Here is a 20024-nt window from a genome sequence, read left to right on the forward strand (position 1 = left end):
TCTCCGCACATGCAATTAGACCTATACGTTGAGTCACTTCCAGACAGGGCCAATCTAAACGATAAGGGAATATCTACTTCCAAGAACTAGGCCGGTCCCTTATGACTCAACCAATCTAAACTAAACTAAACTGCAGGGATGTTTCTGCGTCAGCTTACACCCATACTAACCCTCAAATAGATAAGATGTTACCATCCGCCGCTCCCATTAGCCACAATAAGAACTATAATAGCCCATCCCCCAGCTGCACCAAACACATCCATCCAGCAAAACAGCAACAGAAATCAAAATGTCCACCGACCTCTCCACCACCGCCGCCTCCATCGCGCGCCTCTCCCTCCACGACCCCAAAAACTTCCACATCCAACACTCCCAAACCCTCCACCGACTAACCCTCCTCCAGCACTGGGCCATCCCCACAGGCTCCAAACTCCTCGAGTTAGGATGCGGCCAAGGCGACTGCACGACCGTACTAGCATCCGCCGTAGGCGAGCAAGGCAGCGTAGTAGCAGTTGACCCAGCAGATCTTGATTACGGTGAATCCTTTACCCTCCTCCTCTTTTCATCGCCCCCACCCTACTTGCCCATGGCAAGCTAATACAATCTGCCAGGATCCCCCTACACCCTCTCCCAAGCCCAATCCCACATCACCCAGTCCCCACTAGGAAATCGCATAACCTGGATCCAACAATCCCCACTGGATTACCTCTCCTCCCTACCCCCGACATTCGACGCTGCAATCCTCGCCCATAGTCTTTGGTACTTCTCCTCCCCGTCTCTCATCCTGTCTACGTTCCGCGCCGTCAGGCAGCACAGTAAACGCCTCCTGCTAGCTGAATGGGGACTAGTAGCCACGCACCCGTCCGCGCAGCCGCACGTGCTCGCTGCGCTGGCGCAGGCGGCGTTGGAGTGTCGGAAACCTGGGGAGAGTAGTGACTCGAATGTGCGGACGGTGTTGGGGCCGAAGAGGATTAGGGAGTTGGCGGTGGAGGCGGGGTGGGAGGTTGAGAGGGAGGAGTATGTACAGACTGGGGAGGGGTTGTTGGATGGGAGGTGGGAGGTTGCGGCTGTTCTTGATGGGGGGTTTGAGGCGCAGGTGAGGAGGGTTGTGAGGGATGAGAGGGAGAGGGCGGTGGTGTTGGCGGCGAGGGATGCGTGTGAGGTGAGTGTTGAGGGTGTGGAGCGGGTGAGAAGTATGGATGTTTGGGTTGCTAGTTTTGTTTGATGGTGGATGGATGGATCTTTGATTAATTGTTATGAAGAGGGATGAACTCGATTGCGAACTAGTACTATTATTACTATCTTCTCAGGGTTTGTTTTACTTCAAGGTTTATGGTTAGACACTTCCTCCTGCACGTCGTCCTGCGCCGTCTCCGATTAGTCCTGCGGTTTCCAGTAACCATCTGGCGCTTTCTTCTGCGGCACTGCCTCCTGTCTTCAAATTCACGTTGCGCCGCCGCTCAGCTTCCCGAGCTTCAAAGTCCCATTTCGCCTGCTGTAACTCAACGGCGCTTTTTCCGCCCTCTGCGGACGTGGTTGTGGGGTCGGGCACCAGACCCCAGACTTCTAGGTTGTAGATCTCGATGGTGGTTTTGACGGTGGTATCTGGGGTAGAGCCCGGAGGTGGGGGCAGGAAGACGCCGTTGCGCACGACAGGAGAGACGTAGAATTGTGCAGTCTCGAGGCTGACGTCGATGGTTAAGCTGCCTGCCCCGTGCGGAGTGGGGGGCTTTTTATTGCTGCGCGACGAAGGGGGGATTTGACAGCCTAGTGATATACCTGAGCTGGTGGAGAAGTAGGCGGCTGGAGTATTTGATTGTTGTTGGATGGATGAGGAGGGGTTCCCTTGCAGGAGCATGTGTTTTGGCGAGAGCTGGAAGAGACATGGGAGGACGGAGTTGGAGAACTTGGAGCTGGTCTGGGTGGAGGTTGGTGATTTCCATGGCTGTGGTAGGTAGGCCCCAATGGTCACCATTTCGCCGCCTGGTTTGGTTCCCTCGAGCACGAGAAGAGTGCCCGAGGACCAGGTGAGCACGTGGTGAGAGAAGGAGGTTAAAGAGGAGCCATGCGCCACGGTTGAGAAGACTGGGTGCAGGCGTACATTGCCGCGGAGGAAGTTTAGGCTTTCCGAGGATGAGGGGAGGAAGAAGGACAGATGTGAGATGACGCTCGGGTTAAGAATCACAGATTCAAAGCTACCCGGGAGTGTGATTGTTGTGGGTGAAGGTAGATCATCTTCTGGGGCTTCTTCGACAGGCTCTGATGCCGCAGAATCGGCCCTGTTGCGTTTTTGGGATAGATTCAGATTTCTGCTGAAAAGGAGATGCTCGAACAGCGGTGTCAGAGGATCGAAAAGATACGGAAATGAAGATGTCACGGTCCGAGCAAACTCCTTATAACTTATTCCGCCAGAAGGCTCATGGTTGAACGCTGCCATGATGCTATCGGCCTCCGATTGAACTGCTTCCATGCGCTCTTCGTTTAGATCGGATGTGTATGTCTTTACGGGCTCAAGAGGCTTTAAGGGCGAAATAACTATTAGGAGCATCAAGAGGCGACGGAGCGTGTCAGCAGATATCCGAGCTTCGTAGACAGCCCTGTCCATGCGCGAGTCGTGCTTAAAGACCTCGATGGCATCCAAGGATTCCAGAGCAGCTAGTGCTAGGTCATCGTCCTCCTCGTCCTCATAATCATCGTTGGCCGGCTCATCGATCGCAAACCCTGGGACATGGGAGCTCGGCGCAGGTGCATCAGTATTCTCGCGGACTTCATCACCATTATTCTGCTGCTCAACGCTCTTTCTTCCAACGTCAGCAAGGCTTCCGAAAAGCAGCCGTATCCTATCCCTGCGCGCACGTCTTAGGACTTTCCCGTATCGCTCAGTCAGCAAAACAACGACTTTCACCATAGCCTCAAATGTTAGCACACTTGGAGCAAGAGTATTTTGGAAAGGAAATGCCCCAAGGTACGAGACCATGCGGAAGATCACGGGGCCCGCGTCCAAAGGACATTGGGATTCACTGCTATCCGGAATCCCTAGGAAATCCGAGAGAGTCTTCTCATTCCAGTACTTCAGACCGCCTTGGTCAATGGCACGCGAGAAGAAGTTGTCTTTGAGATGGGTCAACTCCAAGGGAGTGAAGCATTTAGTTGCAAACCGTTCAGCAAGCACGTAGCTCAGCTCCTCTAAGGTCTTGTCAGAGACAGGATTGCTCTTCTCTGAAGAGCCATCTTTATCGTGCGATGCGATATTATGACTCCATTACGAGAGATGGCAGCGAACTACTAACCTGGCGAGGACGCCTGCCCCCCATACTCAGTCGACTGGCCCACTCCCATCTTGTCTTAGAGTGGTCTATAAGCTGACAAGTAAGATAATCGGTAACGCCCGAACAAGATGGTGCCATGTGCGATCCAAGTTATAGCTACCAATCAGCGGAGTTGTCGTGGAGAGTAAAGGACACGTTCATCTAGCTTAATCAGTACAGTCATTCTTAAGCCTGGATGCCGCGTAGTGATGACGACGTAAACCCACTTCAGGTATACGACTGACGATCAATGTGCATCAACTACTGGAAAGGAACCCGGCACTCAAGGGAACCAGATGAGCCGGAATGGCAAGAAGGACTGAAGTAATCCATCAACACCCGAGAAGGCAAGAAATAAGGTACACGACTTGTTGATGGTCAGGAGAGGAACAAAGTCGGGGGGATGCTTGGTTAATGACGGGATGGCGAGTCCCGCATGCGGCAGCCTTGGCACCTGAGGCATGACACAAGTGGGTCGGACGGCTAGTCTACTTTCGGTGCAGATCCAGGCACCCATCGGCTGCTAGTATCGCTAGGGATATACAGAGCTTTTAACATCATTTATATTCATGATAGAAGTATCCACAGTTTCTTCCTCAAATGCCGCCATGAATTGCAACAGAGATCGCGGAAGAACGTTTCATATGTGTCAAGAATGCAACAGAGTGCCAGACCCTACAGCATAACGATACCAACACCGCCCATCTTCTTCTCATCGGGAAGGTTCTTATCGTTGACACCTCCAGGGACTGGGGCCGTCCGATAATTGTAGAGATAGTAGTGAAGCTGGCCGTCACCTGCACCGAATTTGAGCTGCTCCAGGAACAGAGGGTTGTCGTGCAGGGTCAGTGCGTTGAATACATCGAATTTAGCCTAAGAATTGATTAGTTTGGTCCAGAGGACAAAGCCCACATGCAGGGGAATTGATAAGATCATACCTTCTTCGCGAGAACCAGAGCATCATTCATCAGCATGAGCAGTCTCTCCTTAAGAGCCTTCTGATCCTGGGTGAAGGCAGTTTCCGTGCCATAGTAGTACAGGTAAGCGGCGCGGACGTTGTCGTGCTTGGGGTGCTGAATCACAGTCGACTCAAGGTTGTAGAAAGAGACAAAGTCGGTGATCTTGTGGGTTTCGGCATCTTCGACCACGTAAGACCACACAACCTGCTCTTTTCCGGCCTCTTCCTTGTGCAACAACCAATGCTCGACTTCCTCGCGGGTGAAGGCCTGGTTCAAGGCAAACCGCTTGGAATACCGCTCCAGCAAATTCTGAACAGCGTCCACATCCTTGGCCTCCATAACGCGCAAGCCGGGAGTTGCTGTGGTGCTGGGAAGGTGGTTCCTGGTGATCTGGCGTGCTTTGGTGGAGCCACGGGGGAGGTGGGAGAAGCCGATTTCGTAGAGCTTCAGCCAGTCCAATGGGCGGTGGTAGTACCGGCAAGAGCTAACAGGCGTCGGCAGAACAACACCCGCAGTGTAAACGGCTTGGTAGATACCGCTAAGATAGCAGCGACGGGTGATCTCCTTGATAAGGACGGGAGTCAGACGCTTAGAGCGCAACTTCTTGTGAATGCACAGGAAGTTGATCTCCGTCACCTTGATCTTCTGATCACGAACGCGAACCTCCGTGGGAACACCGCAGATCGAAGCGACCAATTTCTTAGACTTGCTTGCGCGGACACCGACGTGCCATTCCTTCTTCCAGCCCGGAGACATCAAAGCCCTGGAGCCCATCATAGTCAGTAACATGTGTCGAGAAAATCATCAGATAGACCAACCAGTGCAAAAATGACTTGGAATATCTGAACCGGAACATAGCATTGTCATCCTCGACGTAATGGTATGTCAACAAATCCCACAGTTCTTGGAGTTCGTCGTCGTTGGTAAGGTCCAGCGTTGCCCACTCAAATCCCTCGATCAGTGTATCGGGAGTCTTGGACACCTTCTCAGGGTCGATGATCTTGATAGGTCCGCCAGCATCGTTGGCCGCCTCATCGAATCGAGGCACGGGCTGTGTCTGCCAGAACTTGTACGAAGCCATGTCCTTCTGGTTCTTTCCGCCCACAGCAAGACCCGTCAACAGCTCAGCAATATCCATCTTCCGTAGAGCTTCCGCAGCCTTGTCCTTGTCCATACCGGCCAGCTCATTCTTCAGGGCGGCGTTGCTCTCCAGCAGAGCCTCCACTGCCTTGGTGGACAGCTTGTTACCTGGCGCATCCTAGGGTAGCTGCTTGTTAGACGATCTCCAAACATTGAGGGGCATGAGAGATTCGGGTTCGCAGATTAGATGCCACTTACTTCAGCTTTGGGCGCCTCGGGGGCCTTGCCCTTGTTATCCTTGGGGTCCGACATCACAGCTTGTAGCAGCGGGAATAAGGAATCGAAGTTCGAGGGGTTCGGACCAAAGTGGACACGGGAAGGTTTTCTAAGCAGCCCCACGTTGCCGCCGTTCCTGCGCGGGGAGGAGCTTGCTCTCACTGCCGCGGTAATGGCAGCCATTTCCATACACTACTAGTGATAAACACTACTACAGTGAAGCTTTCTTTGGGTTCCACAACACCGCCACGCTGTTTTTGTTTCATACTAGTATATACACAAGACAATAACAGCTTTGTTGAAAGATATCAGACGCCCCTTCTAATGCTATCTCGACATCATCGGATTATTAATCATGCAAATAAGGCACCAGCCTTGGCTAGCGGGTATCACCAGAATCGTTGTTGAAACCTCATGGTGAGGCAGAAAAATGAAAGACAAACAGAAAAAGATTGGGCAAACACATTCAGTTGTACTGGGCGGGCTTCGTCTCAATCACATCCAGGAACCCTCCGACAAGGAGTAAGCTACCTGTGACAAAGGTCATGACAGGAGCCTCATCTTGACCTACAAGTCCCCTCTCTCTTGTCGCAAGTTCCCTAGCGAAGTCTACAGCCTCTTCAATAGTTCCATACACCTTGACCTCGGTGCGGGGATCAATCGAATGCCACTTTTCAGCAAGGCTTTTCTGGACCTGTAGTCTCTGCACGTCATCCGCATTCGTGTTCATACTAACCAGATCAGGACGGTAGCCTGCATCCTTGTAGGTGACATTCGTGCAAAAAAGAGCATGAGTGAACGGCTGCTCCGCGCCCAAGGCTGCAGATAAGGTCTCGTGTAAAGCCTCAGCAAGAGCATTACTATCGCGAGTCTGCTGGTTGAAGATCAAAACGCGCAGCTTTTTGTTCGCGGCTGCAGTAGACGAAGAATTGGCTTGTACCTGGGAAGCGAACCATTGACCAGCAAGCCTGATACTCTCCAAAGTATGGCCTCCATCAAGGTACCAGGTGACTTCTTTCTCATGGCGCGTCTCGCAGCGACCTCCCAGTCGGGCAGACTCCAACCCTTGGCGGAATGCTGGCGGCAAGGGCTTGGAAAGGATGTCCGACGGGACATCTTCGACCCCGACCTTTCTGAGAAATTCGGCAGCTGCAGCGACGGCGACGGCGGCATTTGTATACTGGAAATCACCAGCCAAACCGAGTTTTACATCTCCCGTAGTGGTGAGATCGGGGTGGCCTCTCACTATTTCAAGCTGAGTGCCTTTCTCCGCTGCGCGCTCGTATAGAACCTTCTCTGCGGTTGGAGGCTGCGGCGCACTGAACGCTTGAGTACCAGGCTTAATGATACCACCTTTGTGCCAAGCGATCTCTTCAATGGTATTACCGAGCATGGCAGTGTGGTCGATGCCCAAACTAGTGATCGCAGTCGCAGCTGGCTTTTCAATCACATTTGTGCAGTCGTACTCTCCACCAATACCACACTCGATGACCGCAGCGTCTACCCCCTCGCTAATGTAGGTGTGGAAAGCCATCAAAGTCAGGTACCGGAAGTATTGCGGCTTGGTTCGTAGGCTTGTTGGATCCTCGCCCGCCTTTTGCGCGGCCTCTTCGAGTCTATCCCATACCTCAAAGAAGTATTTGGCGAATTTCTCTTCGGAGAGTGGAGTATTATCGATCTTGATACGTTCGCGGGCGAATCGCAGGTGGGGTGAGGTGTAAAGTCCGACCTTGTTGAGCTTGCGCGAGGGGGCATCCGCGGATCCAGAAGGAGTATACTGGGACAGGATAGAGGAGATGAAGGACGACGTCGATCCTTTGCCCTTGGTACCGGCAACGTGGATAGGATTTATTTGGTTCAGGTCCGAAGGCTATAGTATAGGGTGTCATGTTAGTAATGACAGACGAGGCTTCCTGGCTTATGAATCTGCTGTGGAAGGTGGTACCAACCTGGTAGCCAATGCGTCGAAGCCACTCTACGGTCTCCGGAAGGGAGCGTAGGTTCATGTCTTTCCTAGACACCGACTTCCTCAATTCCTCAACCACCGCAAAATTGGTTTGCAGCGAGTTGAGGGCCGCAATCGCAGCCTGCGTTCTGTTAGAATGGTAATGCAGTCATTTGAGTCATCGGCCTCCGACCGGAGGTGCGCGTACCTCATAATTGCGGGACATGACTGTGGCACAAGAGAAGTGTCGACGCAACTGACAAGACCTGTAGAAAGGAGAAAATGGTCGAATGCCCCTCATGAGGGTCGAGTAAGAACCCGCTCACGTGCCTTGTTCGAGACTGAGGGGTTGCAGGTCGATTACCACACCGGTACCAATGAATAGAGAGAGACCTGCTGCTCCGATTAAATTGGCTTATGGAGGTTCAGCTGAGCTGCCGGCAGTAATGACGCTAAGCCCGATTACCTTTAAACGACCCAGTTATCCGGCAAATCAACTTGACCACTATGGTTCTTTGTGGGCCGTCCCGCTATTATTTGCGATAGTTAAGTCATTGTCAAGTGTCATTTTCATCACCAAAACTGTACGGATGAGCCGGTTATCGCTGACTACTGGGAGAAAGAAGCCACCCCTCCATCATGTGATGTGTAAGCTGGAAGCAGAAATCAGACCACGATGTAACCCAGAGGTAGTATGTTCAGATTACTTGTTGCTTTCTAGTTCATGCGGGCGAAATGTAAAACTTGAACAGCCAATGGCGCGACCATCAGCGAGAATATAACATTAGGGTTGACGGTCTTCTATAAAAGTAATAATAAGAAATAGAGGCCGGGGACCAGAACTTGGAAACAGAATATGAAATAATAAAAGAGGGAAAGAAGCAACGTAAACGGATCTAAAATCAAGTGAACAAGCAAGCAACACTAAATGTACAGAAACACGTAGTGGTCATGTAACATGCTTAGTTTTGTTGAAGAGGTGGATGAAAAGTACGGTGGGACAGATTACTCGATCCTCGTTTTGCCCTCCTCGAGGAACACCAGCCGGGCATTGCTGTACCCTCTCTGGTGCCTCCTCGCAGGGAGTAGTTGGCCGACTATAGGATCAGACCGAGCCTTTATGAGCGCATCTTGATACCCCTCAGAGCCAGCTGTAGGTGTGTTCAATTTTGGCCAGTTTACCTGTTTCGTGGGGTCAGTATGTGGACATAGCAGGGAGGACAATAAGTCTTACATAGAGCATTCCGTGAGCAAGGATAAAACGTGCACACCAGGCGCTGACGATGAACCAGAAAAGAACAAATAAGCGCAGAGGCCACACGGTGGAGTCGGGCAAGCGTCTCGTGAAGGCGGCTACCGTGATCAAGAAGACTCCAGCAGCAAAGATATACGGAACAGACTGGATGATGAGTGGTCGACGATCCAGGAAGAGCTGAATGTTGCCAAGGGTGGAGTTCGGGGGAAGATAGGTGCCCAGGAAGACATCGAACCCATCTTGTCGAGGACCATCCATGAAGTTGTTCCGTACATATCGTGTGATAGAGTTGTTCAGGTCTTGCAGCATACCAGCGCGAGTGCGCTCGCCAGTCCGGGTGAAATCGGTCTTCAACGCTCCAGTACCGGAATAGGCCTTGGACACAACATCAGCATTGTCTGCCCAGATGTTACGGAATAGGTTTTCGAAGTCGCGGTCATCATTCGCTGCTTCTCCAGGCTGTAAAACTCCTGCGTCAACGAGCTGGCGTGTTATAGCCCAACGTCCCAGCATACTCTGAACGACATTTGTACGATCCAGACAGTCCATGCAATTCGTCCGGACGACGCTAGACTGCGCGGAGCGTGTATCTAATTGACCACCAGGAGCACCCGGATTTTCTACTCCACGGAAATAACCGCCTCGTGTTAGACCGTCCATGAGCCGTTCCAGCAGCAACTCCGCACGATGCCACTTGAGACCCTTAGTCTCATTGTGAAAGTCGAAATATACGTAGTGGAGTCGGTCCAACTCTTTCTGCCTGAGCCCGGGCTCCACCGCGTGCACCTTCTCCGACGTTATTTCATCCGCTTCGGTGCTATCGGTAGAGGACGACACAAGAATGCGAACCAGCTGTTCGTAGGCAGTCTTCACACGCTCTTCCCTGCCTTTCTGGTTCACAAGGTTGACCAGGTAGTTCTCGCCATAGACACGGATCTGCTCAGCGAAATGCTTACGAGCAGCATCGACGGCAGTTTCAACCCCACGGACCTGCAGCTTCGGTGTGTACTTTAGGTTGTTGACTTCGGCCCAGTATACGGGCACACTTCCTCTGGTCTGTACAAACGCCATGACCTGAAGGTCCTGCGCTGAGCCACCCAATTTGTCCTTTGCTAGGGACTGGCCTCCAGAGAATCCAGAGAGACCCCCCGTCGCATCATTAAGTATAACAATCTGCTCAGTCTCATTGTAGTTGGACACGTGGCCTTGATCATCGATACCGCGGGAGAAATACCTTGTCCCACCACGGTACCTAGATCTCCTGGTTATAAGAGCAAATGTGAAAGAAGTGGACTTGACTTTTGCGGGCGTGATGCGAAGCATTCCGAACATAACAGGCAGAATATACGGGTCAACTCCAGGTTGTGGTCCGTAGCGCACCCCGGTAACATCATGTTCTCCCAGACTGAAGTCAATCAAGTCGGACTGAATGAAACGGTTCCAGAAAAATCGATCATCGGCTCGTTTCCACATAGGAAGGTTGGGGTCGGTTTGCGACTGACGTTGGAAGCTATTGGTGATATCCAGAGCGTAGGAAAAGTACATAGGTCCCGTACGGAGCAGCTCCTTCAACAGTGCCAGATAGGTATCTTCATCATAGTCGTGCAGAGAGCGCTCACGCAGAGGCAAGAACTCGGTCGCCGCAACCTTATAGACCATGTGGCCGCGTAGGCGCCCCACGGGCAGGGCCTTGGTGATGACTATAATGTATTTATCTAATCAAATTAGTATGGCGTGTACTGCAGACGGAAAAGAGGGGATATTAACATGGACTCACCGAGCTTCAGTTTGATAATACCCAGAATGCCTGCAATACTGGAGATGCGCTTGGCTCCGGAGAGGGTGCCGTTACTGAGGCGCAAGTCGCCGGTCGGACGCTCGACAACAAGTGTCGGGGCATTAGGGGATGAGGGTGAAGTGAAGGCATAATGAGAGGAGGCAGCGTGCAAATTGATGTCGCGAAACGGAAGAACGGAGGCAGCCATTGTTGGGCGATTACCCACTACGTGGGATGAAGAAGCTCAGAAGAAGGGAGAGATACTAAAAAAAGAAGTATAGATCAGGGGAGGGTGAAAGAGTGTGTTGGAAAAATTCAGCGCATATTGCGCAAGAGAGATGGGGGAAGAGTGAAAGGGAACGGAAGGTGAGAGGCACGAATGAACAACAGGCAGAGACGTAATTTCAGGGAACCCCGGGATGATCTCCAGGGAGGCTCGGGAGCAAGAGAAACGGAGGTACCTCACAGCACCTCGTTGTGCCAGCATGTGCTGGTGGTGATAAGCAAGGCTGGCGCGGACGGAATCGGCCAGGGCCGCCACACCGCCCCGCAGAACGGCCAGTCGGCTTGGGCCAGGTGTGGCTGAATCCCTTCGTCATCTACCACCGACAGGCCGCCATCAAACCTCCCAGCATCCCGAGTCCGCCTCCAATACTTGTTTCCTCCCTTCATCTCGATCTATCCACCTCATCCAGCTCTCCCCCCTTTGTGCTTATATCGTCGGCGCTATTCTCTCTTGACTTTTTCTCGTGAAAGTTGTTCTTTCGACCATATCGACTATGGCCTCCAGAGCCGCAGCAGGCGCCCGTCCCGGGGCCAGGTTCGCTCAGTTCAAGCTTGTATTGCTGGGTTGGTCTCCCCCTGTTATTGGCCCCACTATAGTATGCGTCAAAAGTACTGACATGTTGTTTTCGTTCGCCCTATGTAGGAGAGTCCGCAGTCGGAAAGGTTGGGATTTTGTAATTTTCAGGGTCCTAAATAGCGGTCGCTGACTATCTTGCTCCACAGAGTTCGCTAGTACTGAGATTCGTCAAGGTGGGATAAGTTGTCCATATTTCCGGAAATTTTTCTACAAGGGAACCACCTTCCGGATGACTTACTGGGGCTAACACTGCATAGGATCAATTCGATGATTACCGCGAGTCGACCATTGGCGCCGCCTTCCTCACACAAACCATCTCCCTGGACGAAAGTACGACAGTCAAGTTCGAGATATGGGATACAGCCGGCCAGGAGAGATACAAGTCTCTGGCTCCCATGTATTACAGGAACGCAAACTGCGCGGTCGTTGTGTACGATATCACTCAGGCTGTATGGTTCCCGGCTCGACCCCCTCCATTCCTACGGTAACTAATTAATCGTAACGTTGAGCAGTCGTCGCTGGACAAGGCCAAGTCATGGGTGAAGGAATTGCAGCGTCAGGCAAACGAGAATATTGTCATCGCCCTTGCAGGAAACAAGCTCGATCTCGTGACGGAGAGCCCGGACAAGAGGGCCATTCCTACGGCTGACGCCGAAGCCTATGCACGTGAAGCTGGTCTTCTATTTTTCGAGACATCTGCAAAGACCTCTTCGAACGTTAAGGAACTATTTACAGCAATCGCGAAGAAGCTCCCTCTTGACCAGGCAGGTCCTCGAAACTTGCGCACAACTCCCCGTCCTGGTGTCGATCTGCGGCCTGAAGCACCCGGTACCCAGGGTGCCGGTTCCTGCAATTGCTAGGCTTTCCAAATGGCGTATACTAACTAACTGTTGTGTGTCGAGTTCTCGATCTAATCCACCTTTCTTTCTCCTTTCCTCCTTTCGCATGGGCTATTGTTAGATGCAGGAGACGTGTGTCTTCTAGCTTGACTGTGAACCGGCACGCTGGGCAACAGTGTGCAACCCGTCAGCGACTTTGAACAAGACTGTTTTATGGCTCTCTAATGGTGCCGTGATTACTGCAACTTTGGCCGACCGGCGTCGTATAGGTGTCTCTTGCTTCCCAGGGGATTCAATCATTCCCACGGATTTGAACATGATGATCTATCCAGTCATCATCAGTCTTTCTCACTGCACACTGGTTTGACAAGACGAAGATTTTCAAATACCGTCATTGGATGTGGAGGGAGAGCTTAATACTGTACTGGCACGGTTGGATTTGACTGTCTAGACATTATGCCACAGGGATGGACCTATGATTTCTTTGTTCCGCGTTGTTCTCTGTGTCTCTGCTTCCTCGTTCCTGGCGTCTGTATCTTTCTGAATGGGTTGAATTCATGTCAATTTCTTACTTTTCTTTGTCGTTCTTCCTGAGACTCTCAGTATGCTATGCCTATATAATACTTCACCTTCAGTCATCGGATCTGAACTAGCCATCTACTAATTCCAGTGACAGAAACATGGTGGGTGAGTGAAGCATGGTGAAACTTGTAGACGCGGAAATCAGATAAAATTCATAACATAAAATAACTAGTTATTACAATTGATACAAAGCTAGTTGGTGGACAAGATAATGTCCTGCAGCATTGGATAAGACAGCTAGCTCGGTCTATCCGGACAGCCGGCGCGGGCGGTGCGAAGTGACCCGAGCTGAGCCACTCTTTGGCGGTGCAGGATCGGAGCGGATCGTAAAAGCACCTATCCCAATTCCGGTCCGCGTTTTCACTCCCATCAACACCAACCCCTCAACTAAGCCAGCTCTCAGCGCTCATCTCCATGGTAGTGCGGCCCATGATGCTGCGCTCTTCTGTTGCACCGGGACGACAGTTGCTGCTGTCCTCCGCTCGTCAGCGGACCGCCTCCCAATGGCTGTCCAGAGCCGGAGCAAGCAGCCGGCTTTCAGGTCAGGTACGGTGACGGCATCCGCAGTCGAGTCATAGACATCCTAACTAATCTCGTCTCAATTCTCTGCAGAGGTTCTTCGCCGATATTAAGCCCCCTACCACCGCTGCTCCTACGCCCGCTACTCCGTCTTCCGAGTCTGCTGTTCCCCCAGAGACCGTCCCTAAGCCATCATCCACCGGACAAGGTACGAATGCTATGATCAGTTGAGTCGCAAGCTTCCCCAGTGCTGATGTACGACAGAGTCCACTCTCCCTCCCTCTACTCCTCCTACCCCAGCTCCTAAGGGTGGACGCTTCCGCAGATTCCTTCTCTACCTGCTGCTTACCTCCGGATTCGCATACGGTGGCGGCGTTTTCCTGGCTTTGAAGTTCGATAACTTCCACGATTTCTTTACCGAATACATTCCCTATGGTGAGGAGAGTGTTCTTTACTTCGAAGAGCGTGACTTCTACCGTCGATTCCCCAACACTTTGAGAAACCAGAACCGCCTTAACCCGACCCCAAGGGATGAGGGAAACAAGATCACCATCCCAAGCAAGAGCGGACTTACCTCGAAGGTCGCCGAGGAGGAGACTTCGGGAGCAGATGTTTCCCAGAAGGGCCCCCACATGAGTGCTGCTCCGGCTCAGAAGAGCTCCGAAGCGCAAACCAAGCCCGCCGCCGCTAAGCCCGAGGACAAGACCACAGCTGTAGTGAAGGCCAAGGAGGAGAAGGCCGCCAAGGTTGCTGAAAAGAAGGAGGAACCCAGACAACCGGCCATTCCTGCTGTTACCCCTCTCGAGTTTGCCCAGGTCAACGAGGGAGATGAAGCGATCGTCCAGGAGCTGGTGAAGACGTTCAACGACATGATTACCGTCATTAGCGCTGATGAGAACTCCGGCAAGTACTCTCAGCCCGTGGCCAAGGCTAAGGAGGAACTCCAGAAGGTTGGAGAGAAGATCATCGCTGTTCGCGAGGAGGCCCGTCGTGCCGCTCAGGAGGAGATTCAACAGGCCCATGCTACTTTCGATGAGTCTGCTCGCGAGCTCATCCGCCGTTTTGACGAAATGCGTGCCGCCGATGCCGCCCAGTACCGTGAGGAGTTTGAGGCTGAGCGTGAAAAGTTGGCCCATGCCTACCAGGAGAAGATCAGAACCGAATTGCAGAGGGCTCAGGAGGTGGCCGAACAGCGCCTCAAGAACGAGCTGGTTGAGCAAGCCATTGAGCTTAACCGCAAGTACCTGCACGAAGTCAAGGAGCTCGTGGAGCGTGAACGCGAAGGCCGTCTCAGCAAGTTGAACGAACTCACCGCCAATGTCAGCGAGCTGGAGAAGCTGACCTCTGGCTGGAGAGAGGTCATTGACAGCAACCTCAGGACCCAACAACTCCAGGTGGCTGTTGATGCCGTGCGCTCCGTTGTTGATCGCTCTGCCGTTCCTCGCCCCTTCGTCCGCGAGCTTGTCGCCGTGAAGGAATTGGCCGCTGAGGACCCCGTTGTTGAGGCAGCCATCTCTTCTATTAACCCTGCTGCTTACCAGCGTGGAATCCCTTCGACCTCTCAGATCATTGAGCGCTTCCGTCGTGTCGCTGATGAGGTGCGCAAGGCCAGCCTTCTGCCCGAAGATGCAGGTATCGCTAGCCACGCTGCCAGCGTTGTTCTGAGCAAGGTCATGTTCAAGAAGGATGCTGTTGCCGGCAGCGACGATGTGGAGAGTGTGCTGTACCGGACCGAGAGCCTTCTGGAAGAAGGAAACCTCGATGCTGCAGCTCGTGAGATGAACAGTCTTTCGGGATGGGCCAAGATTCTGAGCAAGGACTGGCTTGTGGATGTTCGCAGAGTGTTGGAAGTTAAGCAAGCTCTGGAGGTAAGGATTCCGCCTAAAAGTTCCTGTCCGTCTAAATGATATCGAACTGACATATTCTATCTACAGGTGATTGAAACCGAGGCGCGTTTACAATGTTTGAGGGTTGAGTAGAGAATAATTCTCCCGACATCATTTTAGCTTTCTTGTACCTCATGCCTCCTATCTACAGGACTTGTACCTCTAGTTGTCCGCCTGCGTTGTTAGAGTCAATGCTAGATATTTTCCTTTGTATATTGTATACTAGTTGGAAGCTTTAAGCACTGTTTTGTTAAAGAATCACACTGCTGCACCATGTATGTGTGGAGTGGAGCATCTTGTCAGCTATCTGATAGAGTTGATAATCAAGTCTGGGGAATGCTTAATATTGATGGGGATTGTTTGCTGTGTTTGCAGTTCCACGTGGGCCGCGGCGCATGATGCACCTGCTGCCTACTGATGAAGTAGCGATCGTCAGACCACATCTGGACGACGAGGACGAGGGGGTGTCCAGATTAGCTTTCCTAGATGGTTGTTTTTCTTCAGGAGCCATGACTGAATTCTAGCGATTTCTCGCATATCTCCATGTCGGCCTTTCCTCGTGGACGTTGCCCCCTTTCCTATCCCGCGGGACGGACCACTTCGTCACCATAGCTTTGATGTCGCCGAAGACCAATGAATCCTATCCACCTACACCTCCTATGCCCGAGACCGATGAGACACAGCCAGATTACCACACACGCTACAATACATCTAATGATAACTCCGACCGACAAAGGGGCGCGCACATGAACGAGGGACGAGCGAGCGGGGAGCTAGAGGGCAGCACTCTCGGTAGCAGCTCTCGGGATGGCGATAAAGGAGGCCGGGCCCAACGCCGAACGGCCAGCTCCGGCGGCTTCCTAGTCGATTCATCTTTTCTACCCAGGTCGAAAAGCTTGCGTGCAAGCCAATACCTCCCTCGCCGCTCAGAATCCAGCCGCAAGGAGAAGCGTGAAGCACCCGAACCTGAACTGGTAGTTCCGAAGAAGCGATCACGATTCCCTTGGATTCGGCATAAAGAGCAGAAGGTATCCCAAGTAGACCAGGCAGAGCATATCAAACATACGGAGCATACGGAACCCACAACAGCGGAGGAGACTGCTGCTTCATCAAATCTGGAGCAGGATGTGGCTTCGCAGGAGTCGCATACCAAGCAGACGGACAATCAGGACACCGTAGGTCTTGATAGGGATTCGCTCCAGATAGTGAATCTTGCCTTGAATCTCAGCGAGTCAAGGAAAAGGAATAGTCTGGGTCGCTCTGCTTCAACTCGTCTTTCGGGAGGTAGATGGGCTTTGGCAGGTGGTCAAACATCCGCTCCATACACTGGTAGACATGCGTCGGTTCCAGTAACCGACCTGGGGCATGGCAGCTCTCAACATGGCCAGAGTGTCACACAAGCACAGGGTGAAGATCATACCAGAATAGTCGACTCCAGTCAACTGGGCGGACCGTCGACACATGCGCCATCTTCAGTGGCAAGTTTACTTCCACATTCCGCTGGATCGGAACCCTTGCCGCAGGGCTTCTCAGAGAGCACACTTGCTCGAGCTGAAAAAGCTCGTCGCCATTTTGAGCTATTTTCGGAATATCTCCGACTACTCCCTTCCCTTCCTCCTCTGCAGCCGATTGACGATCAAAATACCGACTCAACATCTGTGCATAGCAGTGGCTTTACATCACACCGGGTCTACAATCCTCTTCAGTGTATTCGCAATCGCAAAGTGAGATTCCGTGAGCGATGTGCAATAGACACGGAGGCAGCGGGGTGGTACGATACGGAGAAGGTACATCAGTGGGTTGATTCGGTGCAAGCTGAACACAGCCAGCAGCCGCACGGTCCCCTTGAATGTCTGCGGCTTCCATCGTTTCATAATTGCAAAGATGCTACGCCGCGTGCAGAGGTAGACGAACCTGATCATCTTGCCGTCTCTCCTCCTTCAAGTCTGAGGCGTGCTAGCCGAGCTAGCAGTGTCAAAGCACGCAGGCCACGATCAGACTGGGTCATCGACCCAGCAGAGTTCCTTTTCGATGCCGCATGGGTTGAGGAAAGGCACAATAAGGGTAAGATTGTTGATAGAGATGGGAATAATCTCTACCCAGATCCTTCGATCCTCATCACTCCTGATGATGATCAGACGCCCATTGAACCACCGGAGCAGCTACAGAATAATCGGCAATCGCTAGACTCGGAACACCCCACTTCTCGTACCTCCTTGTCTGATTCGCGCTCAGTTTTGGCGACAGAATTCAATAGAGTCGGGCGTGGACGGCGTCGGCACAGGTTCCACGGCTCTGGACGTAGTGGACATGGAACCGAAGCATCAAGGAAAATGACAGGCTCTAAGAGGCATAAACTCGGCCTATTATCAAGTAGCTCTTCGAGCATCTCTAGTGCTGAGGGACGTCTGTACCGGGAATCGCCAATGGATAATACGTTGTCCTCTGAGAGGGATGTGTCCCCATTGCCCGGCGCCTCACGACTTCGAGCCTCTGAGGCGCTCTCAGAATATGACACCGCCATGGATACCAGACTGACGCCAACCCATGACACTTTTCCTCGTTATGTGACCGGAAGATCTCCTACTTGGGCCCGGTCAGAGGGAAAGCGAAGTTCTATATCCTCAATTCCAAGTGTCGATGACCGCTACGACCCCCTGACAACCTTATCAACTGCAGAAAGCAGGTCTCCCGAGCTCCATGCGCAGGTCGGCATGTTTCCAAGTATCGCCTCCAATCTATCCCCACCGGCAAGCCGTTCGCCGTCGCCTACAAAAGGCCGCTTCTCACGTGCTATTGGTGCTCGGCATGAGCGGAGTAAGAGCAACATTCGGGCAAAGGATCTTGCAGATGATAGCTCCCTGGATTCGGCGGCTTTGCGCAAGGATACTTCAACTGGGCATCCCGAGGGTATTTCCCAAGGTGGAAGGCTGGAGCCAAGCCCGCTTCCCGATCAAATCCCTTCAGTATTTCAGGAAGACCCATCGAAGTTCAACTCACAAAACCGCAAAGACGCAGTACAGGGCGAATCCAAGCTGCGTGGAATATTCAAAGGCCCTGGGAAGATCGCAGAGAAAGTGGGCAACGAAATGTCAAAAGTAGGGGATCTAATACTTAAAAAGGATACCGTTGCCCAGTCACGGAGATCTTCCGTTTCAAGCACGAGTAGTTCTGTTTCCGATCCTCCTGATGACCCCGAAGAAGCTAGAGGTGATAGAATGTCTGGCGCCAAGTCTCTTTTGCGCCGGTTTCCTACGTTCTCCGACGATACCAATCGAACTTCACGCAGGAACCTTGAGAAGATCAGTTCGAAGGCAAATGTGCCTCCTATGTCTCCCTTTGTCTCCACACCTCGGCATGATCGATTAGAAGAACATCAATCGCCTGTCTACGGCAGTCCTTCCAAGGCCGGTGCTGATGCCGGTGCTGACATCGACATCACGGACTCACAGAGAGAAGTGGGCGGGTTTTCTACATCTCTCCATACGCCAGCAACCCGTCATGAGAAACTACGATTTGGCCCTGATATTCATACTGTGCCAGAACAGTTCAGAAAGCGTAACATCAGAGATGTCGGTGTTCCCTTCAGTTTGACAAGGCCTCCTGTCACAGGTCTTGCTCAAGCGAGAGCAGACACTACTTCATCGTCCCAGGAAAAACGCCCAAGACTGGCAAATGAGTCAAGAAGCTGGAGTATCTCTAACCGCAGCTTATCTAGCTCGCTTGTTGTTGGTGTTCCGGGGAAGCGCGAGATTGAGCGGACCCGAGCCCTTCTTCTTTCTTCGGGAATCAAAGCTCGAGAGATCACCCGCCGAGCAGAATGTGTGCGGCAGCCACCACCAGACTTCCTTCGGCGCACATTTGGTACGGATGCTTCCGTACCTCAAGTAAGTCGGCTCTATGAGTACGATGTAGCCGCACAGGGCCTGCTCAGAAGCTTCGAGAAAACACATCGTTCGTTCCAACAATCCATAGACAATTTCTCTGGCTCGGTCTCGTCTCCTTTACGATCACAACTGAACAAGCTCGAGGATATCGTCAATGAGACGATTTCCCCACGTGTTCAGGCAGCTACACAGGATGCGGAGGACTTGAGCATTCAACTCAACACCACTAGTACGCTTGCTGTCAAACAGCTGAGCGATACCCTCGACAAAGGAGTCAGGAGGCGTCATCGCCGGCTGCGCTGGGTACGGCGCACTGGGTTTGTGATGCTCGAATGGGCATTAGTTGGTATGCTCTGGTGGGTTTGGCTAATTGTGATGGCTTTCAAAATCTTGCGAGGCGTTTTTCGGGGTGTTCTTTCAGGTGTCAGATGGGTCTTGTGGCTGTGAATGCGACAAATTGAGTAGAAAGGCTGTTGTTTCCTCGTTATTATACCCCTGTCGGATTCTACATGTTCCTAGCGTTTGTTTTCTTTTCTACATCACGGTTATCCGTTTCACAATTCTTGTATTATATAGCTTTTTATGATCGATAATTACTTTAATTTGGTCTTCATGAAACTTGTGGCGTAGATAGCCAATTGTCCACGGTATTGTGCCGTAAACACCGTCATTGTATCCCCTCTAGCATAGTATGGCCAGAGCGGTCCTTTCCTGTCCTGAAAGGACAATAGTTGCTGAGAATAAAAGGATTTGTATCTCACAGTAGAGGATTGCCGATATACATGGTAGTGTTTCCAGATTGCGGATCAGGTGACGCTGTCTAACTGAAACTCACTTCCTTTCATTGAT

The 20024-nt window shown here is 52.1% G+C and overlaps 8 protein-coding genes across 8 annotated transcripts; 4 read left to right on the forward strand and 4 right to left on the reverse strand.

Annotated features, from left to right (window-relative positions):
• The first annotated feature begins 55 nt into the window (after positions 1-55).
• Positions 56-1281, forward strand: BO88DRAFT_104762 (class I SAM-dependent methyltransferase). The gene is made up of 2 exons (XM_025701225.1): positions 56-536; positions 612-1281. Exons 1-2 carry the CDS (start codon positions 290-292, stop codon positions 1223-1225), a joined length of 861 nt encoding a protein of 286 aa, XP_025567584.1. The 5' UTR covers positions 56-289; the 3' UTR covers positions 1226-1281.
• BO88DRAFT_401364 (TLDc domain-containing protein 2) lies at positions 1269-3667 on the reverse strand. The gene is made up of 3 exons (XM_025705820.1): positions 3536-3667; positions 3291-3470; positions 1269-3186 (listed from the first exon to the last, which is right to left on the reverse strand). The coding sequence occupies exons 2-3, from the start codon at positions 3337-3339 to the stop codon at positions 1337-1339; spliced, it is 1899 nt and encodes a 632-aa protein (XP_025567585.1). The 5' UTR covers positions 3340-3470; positions 3536-3667; the 3' UTR covers positions 1269-1336.
• Positions 3668-3853: 186 nt separating this feature from the next.
• Positions 3854-5699, reverse strand: BO88DRAFT_401366 (glycylpeptide N-tetradecanoyltransferase swoF). The gene is made up of 4 exons (XM_025705821.1): positions 5606-5699; positions 5086-5525; positions 4247-5030; positions 3854-4181 (listed from the first exon to the last, which is right to left on the reverse strand). Exons 1-4 carry the CDS (start codon positions 5657-5659, stop codon positions 3984-3986), a joined length of 1476 nt encoding a protein of 491 aa, XP_025567586.1. The 5' UTR covers positions 5660-5699; the 3' UTR covers positions 3854-3983.
• A 146-nt stretch (positions 5700-5845) lies between these two features.
• BO88DRAFT_357615 (tetrahydrofolate synthase) lies at positions 5846-8002 on the reverse strand. Its single transcript, XM_025703769.1, has 3 exons — positions 7777-8002; positions 7573-7710; positions 5846-7493 (listed from the first exon to the last, which is right to left on the reverse strand). The coding sequence occupies exons 1-3, from the start codon at positions 7867-7869 to the stop codon at positions 6090-6092; spliced, it is 1635 nt and encodes a 544-aa protein (XP_025567587.1). The 5' UTR covers positions 7870-8002; the 3' UTR covers positions 5846-6089.
• On the forward strand, positions 7767-8556 carry BO88DRAFT_104800 (uncharacterized protein). Its single transcript, XM_025701226.1, has one exon. It carries the CDS (start codon positions 7946-7948, stop codon positions 8348-8350), a length of 405 nt encoding a protein of 134 aa, XP_025567588.1. The 5' UTR covers positions 7767-7945; the 3' UTR covers positions 8351-8556.
• On the reverse strand, positions 8215-11066 carry BO88DRAFT_440932 (putative phosphoinositide phosphatase (Sac1)). The gene is made up of 3 exons (XM_025709837.1): positions 10601-11066; positions 8803-10538; positions 8215-8750 (listed from the first exon to the last, which is right to left on the reverse strand). The coding sequence occupies exons 1-3, from the start codon at positions 10806-10808 to the stop codon at positions 8574-8576; spliced, it is 2121 nt and encodes a 706-aa protein (XP_025567589.1). The 5' UTR covers positions 10809-11066; the 3' UTR covers positions 8215-8573.
• Positions 11067-11379: 313 nt separating this feature from the next.
• Positions 11380-12322, forward strand: BO88DRAFT_331443 (Rab family GTPase; the record flags this gene model as incomplete). The annotated part of the gene is made up of 5 exons (XM_025702676.1): positions 11380-11449; positions 11529-11548; positions 11609-11635; positions 11720-11911; positions 11975-12322. 5 exons carry the CDS (start codon positions 11380-11382, stop codon positions 12320-12322), a joined length of 657 nt encoding a protein of 218 aa, XP_025567590.1.
• Positions 12323-13235: 913 nt separating this feature from the next.
• BO88DRAFT_380542 (MICOS complex subunit MIC60) lies at positions 13236-19782 on the forward strand. Its single transcript, XM_025704534.1, has 6 exons — positions 13236-13429; positions 13496-13610; positions 13667-15270; positions 15813-16590; positions 16639-19404; positions 19454-19782. Exons 1-6 carry the CDS (start codon positions 13298-13300, stop codon positions 19498-19500), a joined length of 5442 nt encoding a protein of 1813 aa, XP_025567591.1. The 5' UTR covers positions 13236-13297; the 3' UTR covers positions 19501-19782.
• Positions 19783-20024: the final 242 nt, after the last annotated feature.

The sequence above is a fragment of the Aspergillus vadensis genome, assembly GCF_003184925.1.
Source record: "Aspergillus vadensis CBS 113365 unplaced genomic scaffold BO88scaffold_2, whole genome shotgun sequence".
In the NCBI taxonomy this organism is placed as follows: Eukaryota; Fungi; Ascomycota; class Eurotiomycetes; order Eurotiales; family Aspergillaceae; genus Aspergillus; species Aspergillus vadensis.